We start from the raw sequence: 22,093 nt of genomic DNA on the forward strand, positions 1-22,093 counted from the left end.
CCTCACTTGCTTGATGTTATTTCAGGACAAGCTACAAACATTCTCTAAAAAAAGGACAGCATTATGTATATTCCAGAGCTGTGTGAATACAGTTTTCCAGTGTTGTGGCCATGCTCAAGGCGATGGCATAAACCACCCACACTTTCCACATGGCAGACCAGTCTGAACCAGAGCTGTTTGTGCGACTGTGGACACTATGAAGGAAATTAAACATAAATCTTTCCAGAAATTCAATCAACCATTAACCAGAGCAAGAAGTTGATTTTATATAATGTTTTTATGATTACTGGAAAATTACACAATTTAATATATTTAAATGAAAGAAAAATGATGATTGGCATCATTAAAAAAAAAAATGCAATTCAAATTATGTTAGCATTAGGGGAATTGCATTGACATGTTTCAAATTGTACTTATCTGACCGTCATCAATTCGTAGCAGTAAATGAAGATGTCATATCGATCACAAGTTCAGTATGGAGTACCTCAAAGCTCACTACTGGGACCGTTGCTTTTTACCCTGTACATGATACCCTTGGGAGATAACATTAGAAAACATGTTAGTTTTCACTAGTTCTCACACCAATGCTGATGATAGATAGCCCTACATTTCTTTGCAGCTTGACCAAACTTACCAATTCATAATTGACATCAAAATTGGAAGATTAGTACTTTCCTACAACTAAATTCTGTTAATTACTGGGTCAAATCCTCCGTACGTAGTAACCTAGAATAATATCGAACACTTGATGGTAATTGATTGTTGATTCACTTTATAGTTATATAACCAAAATGAATCACTAAACTGATTTCAGCCGGACAATAACACTATGGTCTTTTTAGAGCTCCTTTAAAGAATTTAACTGCGTCGTTGAATCATCATTTCCTGTTATCACTGTAAAGCCGCTTAAAAACAATCTGTATTGTATTAAGCACAATGGAAATAATAGTGACTACTTGACAAAGCATGTAAACTTAATAATGCATGTATGATTACGGCAATATTGCACATTTTGATTGCTAATATATTTAAATGGCATATATATGATTGACAGCTATTACATGGAGCAATTTTTTAAATATATTTTAACAAATATGTAATACAAAGCATGTAAAATAGATAATGCATATATGATTACTTTAATAAATGTTGATTGCTTATATATTTAAATGACAAAACCTTTACTTGAATCACAGACTGGTTTATTAAATCACAAGTTTTATCAATAGATGAGCATGACATTACATAGTTAGTCACCACTGATATTGATATTGTAATGCTATCATGATGTCACAATGAAACCAGAACACAAAACTTATTTTCTGTAACATTATTACATTAAAATAAAGGACTCGGCTTTGAGGTAAATGTGTATTTTTGGGTCCAAGAATCTTCAGTCTGTCTGAGATCGGTTGACTTGGATTAGATACACTTTGGTTGCGAAGCAAAGGCACTTGCAAATCTGATAATATCCAATCATGAAAAATTAATAAGCTGCAAGAAGCAACTACAATGCAGCCACTTTGTATGACATTTGATTGATAGAACATAGTCTTAATCGTAACATTCAACACGTATTAAGCACTTTAAGAACATCCTTTGTGCATTATAAAATTAGACATGTAAAAATCAGACCACATGAACTCAAAGTTATAAGATATTTTACAATAAATTTTAAGAACATCTTTCCAAAATATCAGCGTTTATAAATATCGGTTCATAGCAAATGATAATCTAAATGACATTAAACATGAAAACTAATATAACAGCATGGCTTGCCATATTCTCAGTAGTTTTAAATGTTCTTACAGATACATTTGTAAAACTAAAAACTCAAGATAACTATTTACTGATTCTGTGCTTATGAAAGGACACATTCGTTCAAGACTGAATGAACGAGTATACAAGTTTTGACAACTAAAACAATCTGCTTTTCTATTAAAATAACCACCCTGATGTTCCTTTCCAAATTATAGAAAGCTTCATTGGAGAAAAAACAGGCGGAATATAGTAAATTTCACAAACCCTTCCTCGTTTCACATTCATTATATTCAATAAAACATTCTGCACTACATCAAAACCATCAAAAAGCAGAATGAGTCTATATGAGGAAATAACGACAGCAAGAACATCACAAACAATAGCTAAATAGCTAACAGCTAAAATCATGACAAATATTTACATAACTATCCAGTCCTATTTGGCCTCAATCAGTCATATAACTAAGGCATTATTAAGAAGACGGGACAAAATATATGCTACGACAACAAAAAGAGTGCTTGAACATTCGCTTCTAGATCAGTTTCAGGAAGTGCACTGTGTCTTTAAGAATTCGGATCTTGGAGAGCCATTCAGCTTGTCTGGCACAAGACACGCCCACTCAATCAGTTCAACTGTGCTTTAATTGGTGCCACAAGCTGTCAATCTATTAAATATATGTCAATTTTCCTTGCATTAATTGTTACGTTTTTCAACCAATGACTCTACAATGATTTACCGTACTTCCAAACGCTCGACGGATGAAGGTTGAGAAGGACGGATGGATGGATGTCACTCATGTGCGTTACATAATGCAGTGTTTATGCTGCTGATTTTGAGAGGGCATCAGAAACAGTTGAATCATGTCTGGAGAAAGCGTTTAAATTGGTTTAATTGGTAGGGGTGTCACACAACTTGTGGTTTGTGTTGTCACTCTTGGATGGAGTCTGCCGGTCTGAAGCAGTTCAGTACTTCCTGTAAGACAGAAGACACAGGTTACTTTGTTGGTGTCAACACATAAATAATGCTTGAGAGACTCTCGACAACCACTTCTGACTGAAAAACACATTCCTACCCATTTGTAATTATGGTGTGTGTGTGTGTGTGTGTTATAAGAAAACCAATTTTCTTCATAATTACAAATTGGCAGGAAATATATATTTTTTTTATTGCAGGGACAGGCAACTTCAATATATATATATATATATATATATATATATATAATGCCTACAATTTGACAGTAGGCAGCTCAACTGGTTTCACAACTATAAACTGATTTTTTTGTGGAAACAGTGATACTTTTATTTTTCAGGATTCTTGATGAATAGAAACTTCAAAAGAACAGCATTTATTTGAAATATAATATTTTGTAACATTATACATGTCTTTGCTGTCACTTTTGATAAATGTAATACCTTGCTGAATAAAATATTAAATCTTACTGTCGAATAGAAGTGTATTGCAGTTTCCACAAAAATATGAAGCAGCAACTGTTTTCAACACTAATATTAATCAGAAATTTTTCTTGATCAGAAAATCATCATATTAGAATGATTTCTGAAGGATCACATGACACTGAAGACTGGAGTAATGATGCTGAAAATTCAGCTTTGATCACAGGAATAAATCATATTTAACATATAATTAAACCTGGTTCTCGTTCAGTTCCTCATTCTCCTGTGCCTGAGGGAGTCGTGTGGAGGGTACGGCAGGAATGCTGGTTATCCGGGGCGGGTTGCCGACACTGAAGAGACGAGGTCGTTTGACTTGATCCTGACTAGACAGTGGCGTAAAGCTGTTTCTCCTCAGCAGAGTGGGCGGCAATTCTTGTCTGGAGCTTCCCTGATAACACACAAAGTAGGAGTTACGTATGTGGGTGACACTGTGACAAAGGCATGTTTATAAAGGGCTATAATGAGTCAAGGCTTCTTGCACCCAAATTTGATCCTTAGAATTAAACAGGCTGTTTCTGCTATTGAACCACTTAGACTTTTTAATATGTAAATGACATCTGTTGTGATTGGCTAACCGTTTTGCATGAAAAATTAAGGTGTTGATGTGTAAATGTGGGCGGTCATATAATAATGTACTCATGGTTTTTTTAACATCATCGAAGAGCCTGGTGGCCGGGCCTCCCCCCATGGGCTCAGCACCTGCAGAAGGGACCGTAAGGGGCTGGTGCGTAGTGGATCAGGTGGCAGTCGAAGGCGGGGGCCCCGACGACCCGATCTCTGGACACGGAAACTGGCTTTAGGGACGTGGAACATCAGCTTGCTGGCGGGGAAGAAGCCTGAGCTTGTGCGGGAGGTTGAGAGGTACCGACTAGAGATAGTCGGGATCACCTCCTTGCGCAGCTTGGGCTCTGGAACCACACTCCGTCAGAGTGGTAAAGAGTCCAGCCTCTCTCGAGTTGCCGGTGAGAGGCGGAGGGCTTGTGTGTGTTTGCTTATAGCCCCCCAACTTGGCCACCATGTGTTGGAGTTCACCCCGGTGAACGAGAGGATCGCTTCCCTGCGCCTTTGGGTTAGAGACAGGTCTCTCACTGTCATGTGTGCCTATGGGCCGAACAGCAGTGCAGAGTACCCATCCTTCTTCAGGGTATATGCAGGAATCTTGAAGTTAATTTTAATACCTTTTCAAGACTTTTTCAAGACCTTCTCAATATTTTTTAATACCTCGCTGCCACTTCAAGCTGTAACCATTTACATCAGTGATACTTTTAACTTAACAGTTTTAGTTTGTGATAAAGACTATAGACCACTCTGATAAAAAAATAAAATAAAATAGGCTGGGATAGTAAATCAAAGCAAAGTTTATTAAAAAACGAAACAAAACTTTGCTCCACCCTCAACAACAATCATGCTGACATGTGCCTCAGTTCTTCGTTTTGAAAAAAAAAAAAAAAATCTAAATTCACACACTTTTACGATGTTTTTGGGACTCAAACTGTTGGACAGCTAATTCAGAAAAAATTAGGGATGCACCGAAATGAAAATTCTTGGCCGAAACCGAAAAAAGAGGAACCCAAGGCCGAAAAAACGAAAACCGAAACACCGAAAGAAATTATGCCAATTATAAGTACCATTGCATTTATGGTTATGACTGTGTACAAACTTTACTAAAATCAAGGCATTGCAATTGCATAAATTAACATTTTCAAAGAATAAATCAATTACAAATTATGCAAATATTTATTTAGCACAATGCACAGTATAAAATAAAATTCAAACTAAAATGTTTAACTTGACCCCACTCATGTGTACATTAAATAATAATCTGCTGGCCTGCAGAAAGGTTTTAAAATGGAATGTTCTCTCATAAAAACAAAGCCGAGCACGAACTTCTCATCACACCAGCACCCAGTTTGCACGTCTAAATTAGTTCATAACATTTTAAAAATGAGCATACACTAGCATAAAAAGCCATTTTAATGAACAAAGGTCCATGTTTAATACAAATGTACACGAAACTTAATGAAATATGTTTAGTGAAATTAGAAAATATTTAAGAGAGCGTTAATTTAGAACATATTCCAGTACATATTTTGTTGTAATGTCACAAGTAATAATCTCAGGGTTTACTGGGTTTTACATGATTATTTTTGTATTGGTGGTGGTACTAAAACATAAACATTGTCACGTGTTTATCTTTCTTCTTCTCACCGATTCCTGATGGTTAGAGGACAGTTACTTGAGTCGTCCCCTGTCGTTTCAAAGAATAGTAGCTACAACGGCGAACGCGTCAAGTATAAACGCCTCGCTCGACCGTTTGGAGCGGTGCGCGCGCTGTCTGTGGAGACTCGCGCTGCGGAGGCAGGCGAAAGTATAAACAAGGCTTCCGTCTCCTCGCGGGTTCAGATATACTGAAATACGTCCACACCGCAGACATGTTGCTTCAGACAAGCACGTGCAGGTCGCGGTTTCGGTTTGCGTCATCACAACATTTCGTTTCGGTGATAAAAGTCTTTCGGCCGAAAACCGAAAATGCACTTTTGGGCTATTTTCGGCGGCCGAATATTCGGTGCATCCCTAGAAAAAATACTTTCAAAATTTAAGACTTTATAAAGCCGTGATAAGACTTTTTAATACTTTTTAAGGGTCTTAATTTTCCCAAAATTGATTTATCACCTTTTAATACTTTTCAAGACCCCGCGGATACCCTGTTCTTAAAGTCTCTGGGAGGGTTGCTGGAAAGTGCACCAACTGGGGACTCTGTCGTTCTACTGGGGGACTTCAACGCCCACGTGGGCAGCGACAGTGACACCTGGAGGGGCATGATTGGGAGGAACGGCCCCCCTGCTCTGAACCCGAGCGGTGTTCTGTTATTGGACTTCTGTGCTAGTCACAGCTTGTCCATAAAGAACACCATGTTCAAGCATAAGGGTGTCCATCAGTGCACATGGCACCAGGACACTCTAGGCCGGAGGTCGATGATCGACTTTGTGGTCGTTTCATCCGACCTCCGGCCGTATGTCTTGGACACTCGGGCGAAGAGAGGGGCGGAGTTGTCAACTAATCACCACCTGGTGGTGAGTTGGATCCGATGGCGGGGGAGGAAGCTGGACAGACTCGGCAGACCCAAACGTACTGTGAGGGTCTGTTAGGAACGTTTGGCCGAGTCCCTTGTCAGAGAGATCATCAACTCCCACCTCCGGCGGAGCTTCGACCGGATCCCGAGGGAGTCTGGAGATATTGAGTGGACCATGTTCTCCTGCATTGTCGACGCGGCCGCTCGGAGCTGTGGCCGTAAGGTCTCTGGTGCCTGTAGAGGTGGCAATCCCTGAACCCGGTGGTGGACACCGGAAGTAAGGGATGCCATCAAGCTGAAGAAGGAGTCCTATCAGGCCTGGCTGGCTTGTGAGACTCCTGAGGCAGCTGACCGGTACCGACAGGCCAAGCGTGGTTGTGGAAGCAAAAAAAAAAAAAATCGGGCCTGGGTGGAGTTCGGTGAGGCCATGGAGAAGGACTATCAGTTGGCCTCGAAGAGATTCTGGCAAACCCTCCAGCGACACAGAAGGGGGAAGCAGTGCCCTACCAACACTGTTTACTGTGGAGGTGGGCAGCTGTTGACCTCAACTGGGGATATTGTCGGACGGAGGAAGGAATACTTTGAGGATCTCCTCAATCCCACCGACACATCTTCTATTGAGGAAGCAGAGGCAGAGGGCTCGGAGGTGGACTCGTCCATCACCCAAGCTGAAGCCACTGAGGTAGTCAAGAAGCTTCTCGGTGCCAAGGCACCGTGGGTGGATGAGATCCGCCCTGAGTACCTCAAGTCTCTGGATGTTGTGGCGCTGTCTTGGCTGACACGCCTCTGCAACGTCGCGTGGCGGTTGGGGACATTACCTCTGGATTCAGGAGGAACAGTGCGGTTTTCGTCCTGGTCGTGGAACACTGGACCAGCTCTATATCCTCTCTAGGGTGCTGGAGGGTTCATGGGAGTTTGCCCAACCAATCCACATGTGCTTTGTGGATTTGGAGAAGGCATTCGACCGTGTCCCTCGCGGCGTCCTGTGGAGGGTACTCAGGGAGTATGGGGTCCGGGGCCCTCTGCATAGGGCTATCCGGTCTCTGTATGACCGGAGTAGAAGCTTGGTTCGCATTGCCGGCAGTAAGTCAGACTTGTGGAGTCTGGACAATGGGGAGTTCACTGATCAATTTTGAGCTATTTGTCTTCAATAACATTCAGACTTGTGGTGAAAAAAAGTCCAAAATACACACTTAGGTCTTTATTTTACTACACTTTGTCTATTTGCGTCTGTACATTTTTCTCCTAAATTCAACAAAAGTTGGAGTACTAATGGCGCTTTTCCACTGCTGGTACGGCTCGGTTCGGCTCGGTACGGTTCGACTCGGCGCGGAACGGTTCGGCTCGCTTCGCTTTTCCACTGCGTGGTACGACTCGACTCGGTACGGCACGGTTCGGTTCGCTTTAGCTCGGTTGCTTTTCCACCGCAGTTAGTACCTCTTCAAAGTGGGTGGGACTGATCGTTATTTTGTCCCTCCTACACTGTTGTAGGTCCGGTGATAGCCGTGTGCGGCTAAGAGCTGAGCTACTTCTTGGAACACTTTTTCATTCCGTTTTGCCCCATCCAGCTCTCGCTGGATCCGCTCCTCGGCAACCAACGAGAGGAACGTCTGCACCTCGTCCACTGACCACGATTCAGCCATTTCTTTTTAAAGTTTAAAAAACAGATGCTACCGCGTTGGCTGTTGTCTACTGGTTATTTAAATCTAGCGGGTTTAGTGTCCAATGACGCTGGTAGTGACGATTCTGTCTGACCAATCAGTGATCTGCAGTGTTTTTACGTCACATTTTAGTACCGGTACGGTACGCTTGGAACCTCAACAGACCAGGTACCATTTAAAGCGAGCCGAAGCGAGCCGTACCGTACCGGACCATGCAGTGGAAAAGCACCACAAGTGAGCCGTACCGAACCGAACCGTACCGTACTATGCAGTGGAAAAGCGCCAAAGCGTGCCGTACCGAACCGAACCGAACCGTACCGTACTATGCAGTGGAAAAGCGCCATTAATCAACATGCTGCTGCTCCTCTCTCTCTCCTGTACAGTGTTGTCGGATCCAAATATGGTAATTTCCTTTTTTATCAGCAACCAATCGTGAAAGTACAATGGGGGCATTTAACTCTAAAAGTGAAATCTCATTGGCTTCAATTTCAGACAAAGTGATTCGTTCAGATGAATCACGTGACGTGCTCGGACATTTCCGCGGGAGTTCAAAATGCCGAAAGAACAGTTTTTTTTTTTTCTGATTAAAGGATTGATAAGAAGAGATATCCAAAATCCCCTCAGTAAAAACCTTTGACTCTAATATATCAAAAAAATAAAACAAGAATTTTGAATCTGGCTTTTTCCAATGTTCAGATTTCTCTTCTGGAAATATATGCAAATTAGCGCATATTTAATGAGATAACTAATTTGCATATTTAAACATAAATATTCTAAAAACTTGTAATACAAAAGATATTTGTCTTAATGTCAGTAATCAACTGGGGAAGTTTCATGCTGATATCTATTTAGTTTTTTTTTTTTTTCTATTCACTTGGGGTGTCTCCCCTTAACAAAAAAAATATGAATGAATTCATTAAAGTCCTCATATCCAGACAGTATGATTTTCTTCTTGACTATAAATCCTCTGGGTAGATTGGAGAATTTCACCGTATGTCAACATATTACATCCAACTCTTTGAGGTCTAAAGTTTTTCATGATATGTGCCCTTTAAAATCAAATTAAATTAAAGCTCAGACTGAGAAAACTCGTCTACCGGACACTGACGCCCATAATCCCTCGCTGATCTCATCCACAACCAAGTAAAGAACAAAAACAAGCCAGAAATACTGAGAGAATCTCAGTGCTGTTGTGCCTCTCTCACCGCAGACCTGTGGTCTGTGTTTTTCAGTGCCAAACTCACACCTACAGACTTACACTGCAAAAACAGACAAACACAACAGTGTTTGCACACTTTACGAGCAAACTCTGTGGACATAACGCGCAGACAGTCAGCCTTTAGTTTTCCGTTAGGGGAACATGAAAAGAGTTCAAGAGGTTATACTGATTTACAGAGGCTGTGTTTGTGTTGGATAGACCGCTCGATCATAGATGCATATGATTCTAAAAATATCACTGCAAAATAAGCATAAGCTGCAAATATCACTGCAAAATAAGCATAAGCTGCAAATATCACTGCAAAATAAGCATAAGCTGCAAATATCACTGCAAAATAAGCATTCACCACAAAAAAAAATGCATATGAAACGATGGAAAAAACCAAACGATGTTCACAAAATAAAAATAAATTTCCCTGAAGATAAGAAACAGTGTGTTAGTAAATGGTTGTTCGTACAACAGTGATGCTGCTTTAGCAAACTCCCAAAAAATCTGGTAAATGTTATATTTGCTTACGAGTGGTCTGTCCCGGTGTGTGTTTACAGCTTCTACTTTCAGGTCAAACTTGTCAACTTTACAGCCTGTAAAAAAAAATATATATATATTGAAAATTATCTGAATTTTTCTACAGTATTTATCTCTCACTTAAATAAATAAAAAAATACAAAAAATCATTATATATAAACATGCTAATTTTTAACAATGTTTTAATTAATATTTAATTCATTTAAATTTAATTAATAGTTATTTTAATTAAACAATTTAAATAAAATAAATAATAATGTAATAGCATTTTAAAGTATTTAAATACATAAACATAAATAAAAATAAATACACACACATATACAGTATATATATATATATATATATATATACACACACACATACATATTTTTAATCATTTTTACAATGAAACAATTTAAATAAAATATTTAACATAGTACAAATTTGAAAAAAATTGTAAAAGTATTCAAATAAATAAACACAAATAAAAATAAACATTTACACACAAATATATACACATACATATATATTTTTTAATTATTATTTCTTATATAATTTAATTCATGTAAAATGTAAATAATATATTAATATTTTATATAATATATATAAAACACTTTTTTTTTTTAGGTCTACGTGAATGAAAATCAACACATACCATAAGCCACTGGTGTCAGTTTCATGACCGCATGGAGGGGGCACTTCAGATACGGCAAATCATCTGTACAATACAAGCACATTAAAATATGAGAAGATCTGCTGAGTTTAAACACATAATTGAGTCAAACATGTCGTGAATGGAGGAGTTTTGCTCAGGAAAATCATCAACTTAATCCCGCAGTGTTTGTCACAGGATCACTTCTGTGGACGCTTGAACACCAGCAGTCAGAAACCGACATGCTCGTGTCTCTCGTTATCTGATTGAAGTCACAATAGGCGACTTCAGGTGTGTGTGTGTGTGTGTGTGTGACGCACCAGCGCTCTTGTCCAGGAAGTAGGCGAGGAGGCAGCGCATGACGGCCTGGTGGCAGATGACCAGAACATTGCCTTGTCTCTCCAGCTCCATGATAACCGGCTCCAACCGCTGCACCAGGTCCTGATAGGACTACGGCAAGAGAAGAGGGACATGAAGGCTTATTCACAGCTGACTCTCCATATTAAGCGGAGACTGGAGAGAGTATACTAAGATTTAAAACAAACTGCACACTTCAGCTTAAAGTTCAGTATCACCACTTCTTTTAGACCTTTAGACGTTTGAGGTCAGTAAGATTTTATTTTTGTTGAAGAAATTAATACTTATTTAGCTGGGATGCATTAAATTGATCAAAAGTGACAGTAAACACATTAATAATTAATAATTTCAAATAAATGCTGTTCTTTTGAAGTTTCCCAGGAAGTTTGATCACAGGAATAAATTACATTTTAACTACTGTTTATTTACATAGAAAACAGTTCTTATAAACAGTAATATTTCACAATGTTACTGTATTTTTTTTTTCAGCCTTGGGGAGCAAAAGAGACTCTTTTAAACATTAAAAAAAAATCTTTCTTTTTGTCTGAATAATTCATTTGGTGAATCTCTATTAATCTTTAAAAAACTCATTTAAAAAAAATGTATCCAGTAATAATGACAAATAACTGGAAAGGTCATGCAAAAAAATTGGTCTCATAATGGTACACTGGGGGGGTAAAATGTTGTAGGATTTTTCACTCACACAGAAATTGCTAGTAAATTTCACAAATAATAAAGAAAATTAAACGTGAAACGTTTTAAGTAGAAAGACTGAAATGGTATTTTTCTGTAAAATCTTCAAAAATCATTGTTACAGTGTACATACCTCTCCTCCTGGGTATCTGTAATGGTACTTGTCCTGGTCTCTGAGAGAATATTCATCCGGGTACGTTTCTTTTATCTTCTCATATGTCATTTCCTCACAAATGCCCTGATACAGAAAAAAAAAAAAAAAACATTAACAAACAGCACAAACATTTCTCAAACGTGATTTCGCTTTTACTTTTGCAATTAAAAACTGTGGGTAGGATCCTTACTAAAAGTGTATGTGCAGCCGAAAGCCAGAAATAACATAAGGCAAAACAAAAATTTAGATTTATAAAACCGTGCGTATGCCAGAACCTGCGCAAAATTCCCATATACGGAGATTACAATGGCTCGTTTTACTATGCATATCCTCATCTGCATATCATTTACATATGCATATTCATCCACGTGCTTAACGGTACAAGACATTAGGAAAATATGAGATACGGATGTGCCGTCACATGACATCGCTAAAAATCATTTAGTAGCCAATCCTTGCCTTGTTTTTGAATAAATAAATCAAATAGTATAAAATACATTTCAGAGAAGGTTTTTCTCAATCTTTTCCACTGGCCAATAATTTTAATTGCTTTATATTTTTAAATGGAAACAGATTGGCCTTATTGTGAATTATTTGTGCAAAAATATTTTCTTAGGTTCTCCTATTATCCTATATAAGCAATCCTCACTGTAGTAGTTAAAACATTAAAACACAGCATGGCACAGGAAAAGTGTTCAAAAGCATCAATCCACTACAAATATTTCTATTTATTAGAATATACAATTTTTTGTAACTTCTCAGTAATGATTTCATGTAATTTAAGTGCTTACCTGCATTAATGAGAATGGCATATTTAATCTAAATGTCTATATCAGATGTAAAACATAGTATAAATCATTCTTTTATTTATTCAAACTGATATTGTGAACATGCACTGTATTATGATTAGGAGTTAAAGTGGTTTTCCTTCATCTGCTGTCAGTCCCTCACTCACCATCGGTGTCGCCAAACTGCTGCGTCTCCAAAATGTTTGTACGCGTGGCTCAGAGTTTGTGTGCAGGTGTGCACATTTTCCCGTCAAGTTTGTTTTTATAAATCACAACTTATGCGTCGGAAGTGTCTAGGGGTGTAACGGTTCACGAAATTCACGGTTCGGTTCGTTTTCGATACAGCAAAAAGAAAGAAATGCCAGAGAAATTTCCTTGATTTAATTTTTTTTATTATATTTTTTTTAAAACTAACATCATAAAGTATGATATTTTATTAGTTTGAGCAATGATGGAGCTATACTTGACTTTTCTTAGGAGCATATAAAACAAAACAGCTCCTTGGACAAAATGAAATGTAATATTGTAGTAGTTATAAACAAAGGTTTATTTTAGTTCAGATTAAAGGTGCCCTAGAATGTTTTTTTTATTTTATTTTATAATGTTTCCTGGGTTACCCTTATAATGTTAGTATGTTTTTTAGATAAAAAATAATCATAATTTAGAAATAAATGGCATTTTTCCTAGCCTGCTTTTAGCCTCTGATTTGAACACTCTGTTTGAAGGGGCGTGTCTGCTGTGGGATTCAGTGTAACCGCGGCCACTGCTGTGATTGGCTGTGGGATTCAGTGTAACCGCGGCCACTGCTGTGATTGGCTGTGGGATTCAGTGTAACCGCGGCCACTGCTGTGATTGGCTGACATGCTTGCATATGAAATAGCTACGCATTACATGTGAAACTCTCTCCCGAATACTTTTACTACTGCTATTATACGTTTTTACTATAACAGCTATCGAGATTAACGAATCGTGAGATGTTTTTAAAGTATTTAGATCTATTCCCATCACATAAAATGTTGCCGTGATGAGCATTGAGCAGATGACAGTGTGTTGATCGCGAGAATGAAGATCTAATCATTGCAAAGCAGTTTCTGCACTCTCTCTGCTTTCACCAATGCAAACACGATGATGTAAATACAGTAAGAGCTTCGTTGTGCAGTAACGTGCGTCACTGATTTCATAACGAGTTTGGCAAGTGTCCAGATAAACTCGCGCTGTGTGGAAAGATTGTTCTTTGATCGCTTTCTGTATATAATTTGTTCACAATTTAAATACGATTATTTTCATCCTACTAAAAGAAACGATGTGAAGCTGATATTTTAGTCACTGGCTTGACTTACTGATGCATAAACAGTATTGAACGATTTTAAGAGAAAGATTACCTGTCTGAACTTGAACAATTACTCATCAGAAAGTGTTGCTTGGTAGCTCGATCCGAGGCCAGCTCTGTATTGGCCCAAGTTGAGGAAACAGTCGGTGAAATGTTTGGAAATTTCCAGAGAAAATAAAATTAACCCATTGTTTCTTCAGAGGCTCAGATGAAGGAACTAAAAAATACTTTTGTGTTCATGTGTACATCCACACTGAGCAACTGCCATGCTTCGGCTGCGCAGTTCCGCCTGGCATTGAGGGCTGGCATTATGCAAATATTTGGAGGCGTACATATTAATGATCCCGACTATTGCGTCACAGTCGGTATTATGTGGAGAACCGACCGTTTTTCAGGGGTGTTTTTCATAAACGTGAATTAAATGAGAACGCGAAAACAGTCCAGTTTGAGATTCACTCTATGTCATGTCCATGCACTGAACTCTTGTTATTTGACTATACCAAGGTAAATTCAATTTTGAATTATAGGTCACCTTTAACATTTGAGGGCAGCAATTGTATTCATAATGTCAAAATAAAACCGACGTGATGTTACTTGAAAGCATTATAGCCTACTATTCCTGCCACACTCCCATGGTTACAGTCAGTAGTGTTACTCCAGTAAACCCATGGTGAATGTTGCTGATCTGTGGACACTGAACAGTTCATTCATGGCACAATGTTTCTCCTGGTTTCCACGTCAGCGCTGTTTGATCCGTTAATAACGGAGAAATGTGAATGTTTCTCACTAGATCTCGCAGCGATGTTATTACTTCAGTGGCGAATGTTTTCTTTACTGGATTCGGCTGTGTAGTGACAGTGCTGATGATGAAGATCGGCTCGCGCTGCATTGGTTCAAACTGATAAACGGTCCGTCAAACACACAATAACGAGTGGTTTCGTTCCGCTTACATTACATTTGCCATTTGATGTTGGGCGATGTTGTGGTCGCGCCAGCATCTCGAACGCGCTTGCGACGCGCCTATTTGAAATAACAAAATTATGGTCGGCAGGAAAAATGGTCCAACGGTTCAATACGAATACGTGTATCGCTACACCCCTAGAAGTGGTGTACGCCGTATGCCTCTTCCAGGGCCTGTTTTGTGCGACGCAACGGTTATAAATGAGACTTTTATTGCAATCATGACACAGGATTATATAGCTGAATTAGTTCTGGTGTGGTGAATGAGTTAAATATGATACATCTGACTCAAATTGACTAATTGCATGTTAACAGAAAACACCTGTGTTTTATCAGGGTAGATAATGAACAACAGCCCAGTGTTAATATGAACACCATAAAACTCCTCTAATACACCCGGCGGTGCGTAACTCACGGCGTCGATCTCGTTGAGTATTTTCCACTGCTCGTACGGGACGCCCAACTCCTCCGCCGTCTGGATGGTGCGTCTGAGCTGGCTGGTCCACACCTTCAGGTCTGGGATCTTCTGGTTTTCCAGGAACACACGCAGGGCTTTAGAAAACTAACACAGAGCGGGAAACACGTTAACAAGCCTCTAAACATTTCTCACCTGTTTGTGGTAAAGGACTGAACCAGGGCATGCTGGGAATCGACACAGGGTGACTACAGGGTATTTTTTGCAGATTTTTAAAAATTACATTTACATTTACACTATTGTGCTTTCTGACACGTTCTTCTTTCTTTAGTGTGTAATGTTGCTGTTTGAGCATGAAAAAGCTCTGCAAAGTTATTCTATCAGTGTCAGTGTTTCTGAACTCCCTGAAACGCCTCCATTGTAGTCTCGAGTTTCTTCCGGGAACAAACATGTCAGTCACAATATTCCTCATTTAAATAATTAATAGCAGAATAAAGGGGCGGGGCCTGGTTGAGTTAGTTAGTAGTGTGTTGAAACTGGAGGTTATGGAAAGGGGCGGGACATTTCCCAAACACACTCGAAGCGCTTGACCAATCACAACACACTGGTCCAGCCGACCAATCAGAGCACAGTGTGCTTTTCAGAAGGAGGGGCTTCATAGAGACAGAAACTAAACAGAGCGTTACTGACAGACTGGGAAAAGAGGAGCTGCAACCATGGCGAGAAAAATAATGTGTTTTGGACATTCAAGCATGAAAACTTGTTCTAGTAGAGGCCAAAGACAAAATCAAGACTTTGTCAAAGGGCATACTATATCCCATTTAATCTTTAACTTTCCCTCCCTCTTTCAGCAACATCTCTTCTCTTCTCTGATGACGAGGGCGGGGCAACCTGTCACTCACATAAGATCCACCAATAGCAAACCACAACCATCCAATCACAGTTCCACAAGCCCCGCCCTACATTTGTTCTTGTTTGAGAAGCTGTTTCACTCGGATATGTACGTCACAAATCACAACAGAGAAGAAAAGACTATCATAACTTCTGTTTCATGCCGACTTTAAAATACCCAAGACATGTTTTATTTTAAGTATATAATATGGTACTTTTAATTATAAACAAGCCCGACTTTTAAAAATCTCATTTAGAAATGTCTGCTTTACTACTTCCAGCTGCTCATTCAAAAAGATGAGAGAGATTAAATATGCACTTACAAACATCTATTCTACAACACATTACAATATCAAAACCATAAAGTAAACATTGTCATAATTCATCAAGAGTAGTTTATTAAAGTCAACAACAATTAGAGATGCACGATATACCGGCCACCATATCGGTATCGGCCGATATACGTTCATTTTTAATGTTATCGTTATTGGCCTGATTCTAAAATTTGGGAGATAAATTAAAGTCGATAAATAATGGATTATTTCCTTCAGCTGAGACGCTTCAGATGCGCACTGTTCAACTGAATTACTTAACCCTCTGGGGTCCTTCATTTCAGAGTCACACTCAGGACCTTCGGGTCCAAATGGGCCGGAAGGGTGGGATTAATATTTATTTTAAAAAAATCATCTTTTTTTTTTTTACTTGTTTTTTATAATATTTTTTCTTTTCTTTTTTGGTGTTTTGAGATAATTTCAAAAATAAAAATGATTTATAATTAATATTAATGCAATAATTATGACCCATTTTTTCCCCATTGAATATAATAGAAATTTAAAAAATATATTATTTTTTTTTTTTTTTTTTTTAAAGCTGTATTTCATTTTAGAGTCAAGCCTAGGCCTCATGAAAGCAATTTTTGAAATGAGATGGATGCCATCTGGTGGACAAACTGAGCATTTTAAAAATTCAAAACCCATATGTAATCTGAATTTATTAGTGTGTATGTGTATAAAAGTGTGTTTGTGTATGTGTGTGTGTGTGTGTGGATGTGTCTGTTTTGCACTCTTGATGTTTTATAGATTCACCCCTTCACTGTTGTGTGCTTTTTTTCTGGATCGTGGCTGATTTGTAGTTTGTACGCACAAAATAACTCTGTATTTTCACATTTTTGCCAATTTCCCATTCATTTCCTATGCGGGTCCATTTGGACCCGAAGGTCCTGAGTGTGACTATTTTTTTTACAACCACTTAGACTATTCAAATCCTGTCCCCAATTTTTTGGGGTGTTCATATGCCAAGTACCAACAAAGTCACCAAATTTCGGACCATTCCGATAAAGCAATGATTTAAAAAAAAAAAAAAAATTAAATGCTTCGGGTCCATTTGGGCCGAAGGACCCCAGAGGGTTAAAATATGATTGGAATCACTTCAAAAAGGAAGATACAGTTAAGTACAACATATAGGCTACATAAAAATTATAATAAGAACATCATAATTGTGTGCTTGAGACATGGATTTTAATGGTGAGACTTTTGTTTTTGTAATCAGGCTCTCAAAAACTATTAAAAAAAAATTGGATTTAGATTTATCGGCCAATATATCGGTTATCGGCTTTCAAGTATAAAGAATTATCGGTTTCGGCCAAAATTTATTGGCAGTTCTATTTTATGATGGAATATTGCAGCATTTATTATAATAAAAGATTCATCCATATTTTCACTTCGAACGTGCACTGCTCATGTATTTAATTCAATCCTCATCTTTTGAAGTTTAATAATCACATTCGCCGTTTCACTCCTGTTTTTCAATCCCCAAATTTTGAACCTCTTAAATGGTATATTTTTTATTTTAAGGCTTTTTAAATGACCCGCGGGAACACACAATACAGTAATTATCAAATGAACACATTGTAAATAACTCAAGTTTGCTGTATAACAAAACAAACATGCTATAAATGAGCTGTATATTCTCCATCATGTAGAGATTGAAAGGAGTACCTCTTTCCCTCTGGAGGAGAGCTCAGAGTCTCCGCCGATGCAGCGCTGGACGTTGTGTTGGCTCTCGCCGTGCCGGCAGAGGTAGATGGAGTGTTTCTGAACGTGAATATTCATCAGGTAGTAGACGATCTTACTCTGGATATAATCCTGAACTCTGTTCACCAGGAAACGCTGACCGACGTTAATCACCTGGATGAAGGACAGGTCCCTGAAACAGCCAGAGAAAGATCCGTGTTAAACACCACATTATATGTACAAACTGGTAAATATGTGGTTGTTTGTGGCCTAATGATTTAGGGATAGACACAGAAAGAGTGTTACTATAAATCACAGTTGTGTCTTATTATTGTCCACAGTTTCTGCATGAATTATCTACAAGACGTGCCGAATGTTAAAATCAACTTGTACTTAATTAGCTTATCTTAATAACATTAATAACAATCCCTTCTGTTGTTTATAAAGTAGCCTATTCAAGTGTATGAGCAATCTGTACACTACAATTAATAAGAGTAGATAAATCGATATGTTGTTTAGTTTAAAATAGGTGGTGTTATAGTAGGTTATACTATTGATTAATTTATCTGTAAGTCATGGATATAAGCTTCTGCTACAGTAACTGTATAAACACAAAAATGCCCGTTTACACCAAAGACGACAACTATAATGATAAAGCTATAGTTTTATAAAAATTGTTCTACATTTAAAAGAACAGCAGAGTCCAGACCACGACTATAACGTCACAAAGGAACGATATCACTTTCTCAAAGATTTTTCCCACTAATGAACGATAAAAACATTGACAGCCAATCAGAATCCATCCTGCTGCAGTGCGCTTAGAATAAACATTATAGTTATCGCTATAGTTATCATTATCGTTCTTAAACAGGCTTTTAAATTAAATGATATGATTAGTGCTCTCTGTAAATCTGCTGGCAAAAATGCTATGGAAGATACAGATAATAAATACACCTCAACTTCAACTCATTTCATTTCAGCTAAATGCCAGGGGCAACATTTCAAAATTTTCTATATAATTTTTGTGTTGTAATATAATATTACATTTAATAGTTACATTTTATTACATTTAACCGAATTAAATATATATATTTTTTTATTTTTTATTTTTTAATAATGTAGCTTACAATAGTTAAATATTACAAACAAATGTCAGGAATAAATGGCTGTAGGTTGTAAATTGAATTTAACAGTTTAAGATGCTTGATTTAAAGTGATAGTTCACCCAAAAATGAAAATGATAATAAATACACTTCAACTTCAACTCATTTCATTTCAGCTAAATGCCAGGGACACCATTTCTAAATTTTTTATAAAATATTTGTGTTGTAATATAATATTACATTTAATAGTAGTTTAATTTAAATACAACTAAAATAACACTGTTTATTAAAACCGAATTATATATATATATATATATATATATATATATACACTCACCGGCCACTTTATTAGGTACCCCATGCTAGTAACGGGTTGGACCCCCTTTTGCCTTCAGAACTGCCTCAATTCTTCGTGGCATAGATTCAACAAGGTGCTGGAAGCATTCCTCAGGGAGTTTGGTCCATATTGACATGATGGCATCACACAGTTGCCGCAGATTTGTCGGCTGCACATCCATGATGCGAATCTCCCGTTCCACCACATCCCAAAGATGCTCTATTGGGTTGAGATCTGGTGACTGTGGAGGCCATTTTAGTACAGTGAACTCATTGTCATGTTCAAGAAACCAATTTGAAATGATTAGAGCTTTGTGACATGGTGGAAGTAGCCATCAGAGGATAGGTACATGGTGGCCATAAAGGGATGGACATGGTCAGAAACAATGCTCAGGTAGGCCGTGGCATTTAAACGATGCCCAATTGGCACTAAGGGGCCTAAAGTGTGCCAGGAAAACATCCCCCACACCATTACACCACCACCACCAGCCTGCACAGTGGTAACTAGGCATGATGGTTCCATGTTCTCATTCTGTTTACGCCAAATTCTGACTCTAACATCTGAATGTCTCAACAGAAATCGAGACTCATCAGACCAGGCAACATTTTCCCAGTCTTCAACTGTTCAATTTTGGTGAGCTCTTGCAAATTGTAGCCTCTTTTTCCTATTTGTAGTGGAGATGAGTGGTACCCGGTGGAGTCTTCTGCTGTTGTAGCCCATCCGCCTCAAGGTTGTGCGTGTTGTGGCTTCACAAATGCTTTGCTGCATACCTCGGTTGTAACGAGTGGTTATTTCAGTCACTGTTGCCCTTCTATCAGCTCGAACCAGTCTGGCCATTCTCCTCTGACCTCTGGCATCAACAAGGCATTTCCGCCCACAGAACTGCCGCTCACTGGATGTTTTTTCTTTTTCGGACCATTCTCTGTAAACCCTAGAGATGGTTGTGCGTGAAAATCCCAGTAGATTAGCAGTTTCTGAAATACTCAGACCAGCCCTTCTGGCACCAACAATCATGCCACGTTCAAAGTCACTCAAATCACCTTTCTTCCCCATACTGATGCTCGGTTTGAACTGCAGGAGATTGTCTTGACCATGTCTACATGCCTAAATGCACTGAGTTGCCGCCATGTGATTGGCTGCTTAGAAATTAAGTGTTAACGAGCAGTTGGACAGGTGTACCTAATAAAGTGGCCGGTGAGTGTATATATATATATACACTCACCGGCCACTTTATTAGGTACCCCATGCTAGTAACGGGTTGGACCCCCTTTTGCCTTCAGAACTGCCTCAATTCTTCGTGGCATAGATTCAACAAGGTGCTGGAAGCATTCCTCAGGGAGTTTGGTCCATATTGACATGATGGCATCACACAGTTGCCGCAGATTTGTCGGCTGCACATCCATGATGCGAATCTCCCGTTCCACCACATCCCAAAGATGCTCTATTGGGTTGAGATCTGGTGACTGTGGAGGCCATTTTAGTACAGTGAACTCATTGTCATGTTCAAGAAACCAATTTGAAATGATTAGAGCTTTGTGACATGGTGGAAGTAGCCATCAGAGGATGGGTACATGGTGGCCATAAAGGGATGGACATGGTCAGAAACAATGCTCAGGTAGGCCGTGGCATTTAAACGATGCCCAATTGGCACTAAGGGGCCTAAAGTGTGCCAGGAAAACATCCCCCACACCATTACACCACCACCACCAGCCTGCACAGTGGTAACAAGGCATGATGGTTCCATGTTCTCATTCTGTTTACGCCAAATTCTGACTCTAACATCTGAATGTCTCAACAGAAATCGAGACTCATCAGACCAGGCAACATTTTTCCAGTCTTCAACTGTTCAATTTTGGTGAGCTCTTGCAAATTGTAGCCTCTTTTTCCTATTTGTAGTGGAGATGAGTGGTACCCGGTGGAGTCTTCTGCTGTTGTAGCCCATCCGCCTCAAGGTTGTGCGTGTTGTGGCTTCACAAATGCTTTGCTGCATACCTCGGTTGTAACGAGTGGTTATTTCAGTCACTGTTGCCCTTCTATCAGCTCGAACCAGTCTGGCCATTCTCCTCTGACCTCTGGCAACAACAAGGCATTTCCGCCCACAGAACTGCCGCTCACTGGATGTTTTTTCTTTTTCGGAAAATTCTCTGTAAACCCTAGAGATGGTTGTGCGTGAAAATCCCAGTAGATTAGCAGTTTCTGAAATACTCAGACCAGCCCTTCTGGCACCAACAATCATGCCACGTTCAAAGTCACTCAAATCAACTTTCTTCCCCATACTGATGCTCGGTTTGAACTGCAGGAGATTGTCTTGACCATGTCTACATGCACTGAGTTTCCGCCATGTGATTGGCTGCTTAGAAATTAAGTGTTAACGAGCAGTTGGACAGGTGTACCTAATAAAGTGGCCGGTGAGTGTATATATATATATATATATATATATATATATATATTTATTTATTTTTATTTTTTCTAAGAATGTAGCTTACAATAGTTTAATATTACAAACATATGCCAGGAATAAATGGATGTAGGTTGTAAATTGAATTTAACAGTTTAAGATGCTGGATTTAAAGTGATAGTTCACCCAAAAATTAAAATGTTGTCATCATGTACTCACGTTCAAGTTGTTCTAAACCTGCATTCATTTATTTCTTCTGCTAAACACAAAAGAAGATATTTCTGTGAATATGAGTAATCAAACAGTTGAAGGGACCCATTGGCTTCTATAGCAT

The 22,093-nt window shown here is 38.7% G+C and overlaps 1 protein-coding gene across 2 annotated transcripts in view; it reads right to left on the bottom strand.

Annotated features, from left to right (window-relative positions):
• Positions 1–2,152: 2,152 nt before the first annotated feature.
• pfkfb2a (6-phosphofructo-2-kinase/fructose-2,6-biphosphatase 2a) overlaps positions 2,153–22,093 on the bottom strand; it is a 35,208-nt gene continuing 15,267 nt past the window's right edge. For both annotated transcript variants that reach the window (XM_056234001.1, XM_056234000.1), the window contains 8 exons: positions 17,907–18,114; positions 15,019–15,165; positions 11,505–11,609; positions 10,642–10,771; positions 10,325–10,387; positions 9,682–9,746; positions 3,409–3,600; positions 2,153–2,733 (listed from right to left, as the gene is read on the bottom strand). In XM_056234001.1, coding sequence (XP_056089976.1) covers positions 2,689–2,733; positions 3,409–3,600; positions 9,682–9,746; positions 10,325–10,387; positions 10,642–10,771; positions 11,505–11,609; positions 15,019–15,165; positions 17,907–18,114 — 955 coding nt within the window. In that variant the 3' untranslated portion in view covers positions 2,153–2,688. The remainder of the gene's footprint in view (positions 2,734–3,408; positions 3,601–9,681; positions 9,747–10,324; positions 10,388–10,641; positions 10,772–11,504; positions 11,610–15,018; positions 15,166–17,906; positions 18,115–22,093) is intronic.

This window comes from Rhinichthys klamathensis, unplaced genomic scaffold, assembly GCF_029890125.1.
Source record: "Rhinichthys klamathensis goyatoka isolate OS25496 unplaced genomic scaffold, OSU_Roscu_1.1 h1tg000386l_1, whole genome shotgun sequence".
Classification (NCBI taxonomy): Eukaryota; Metazoa; Chordata; class Actinopteri; order Cypriniformes; family Leuciscidae; genus Rhinichthys; species Rhinichthys klamathensis.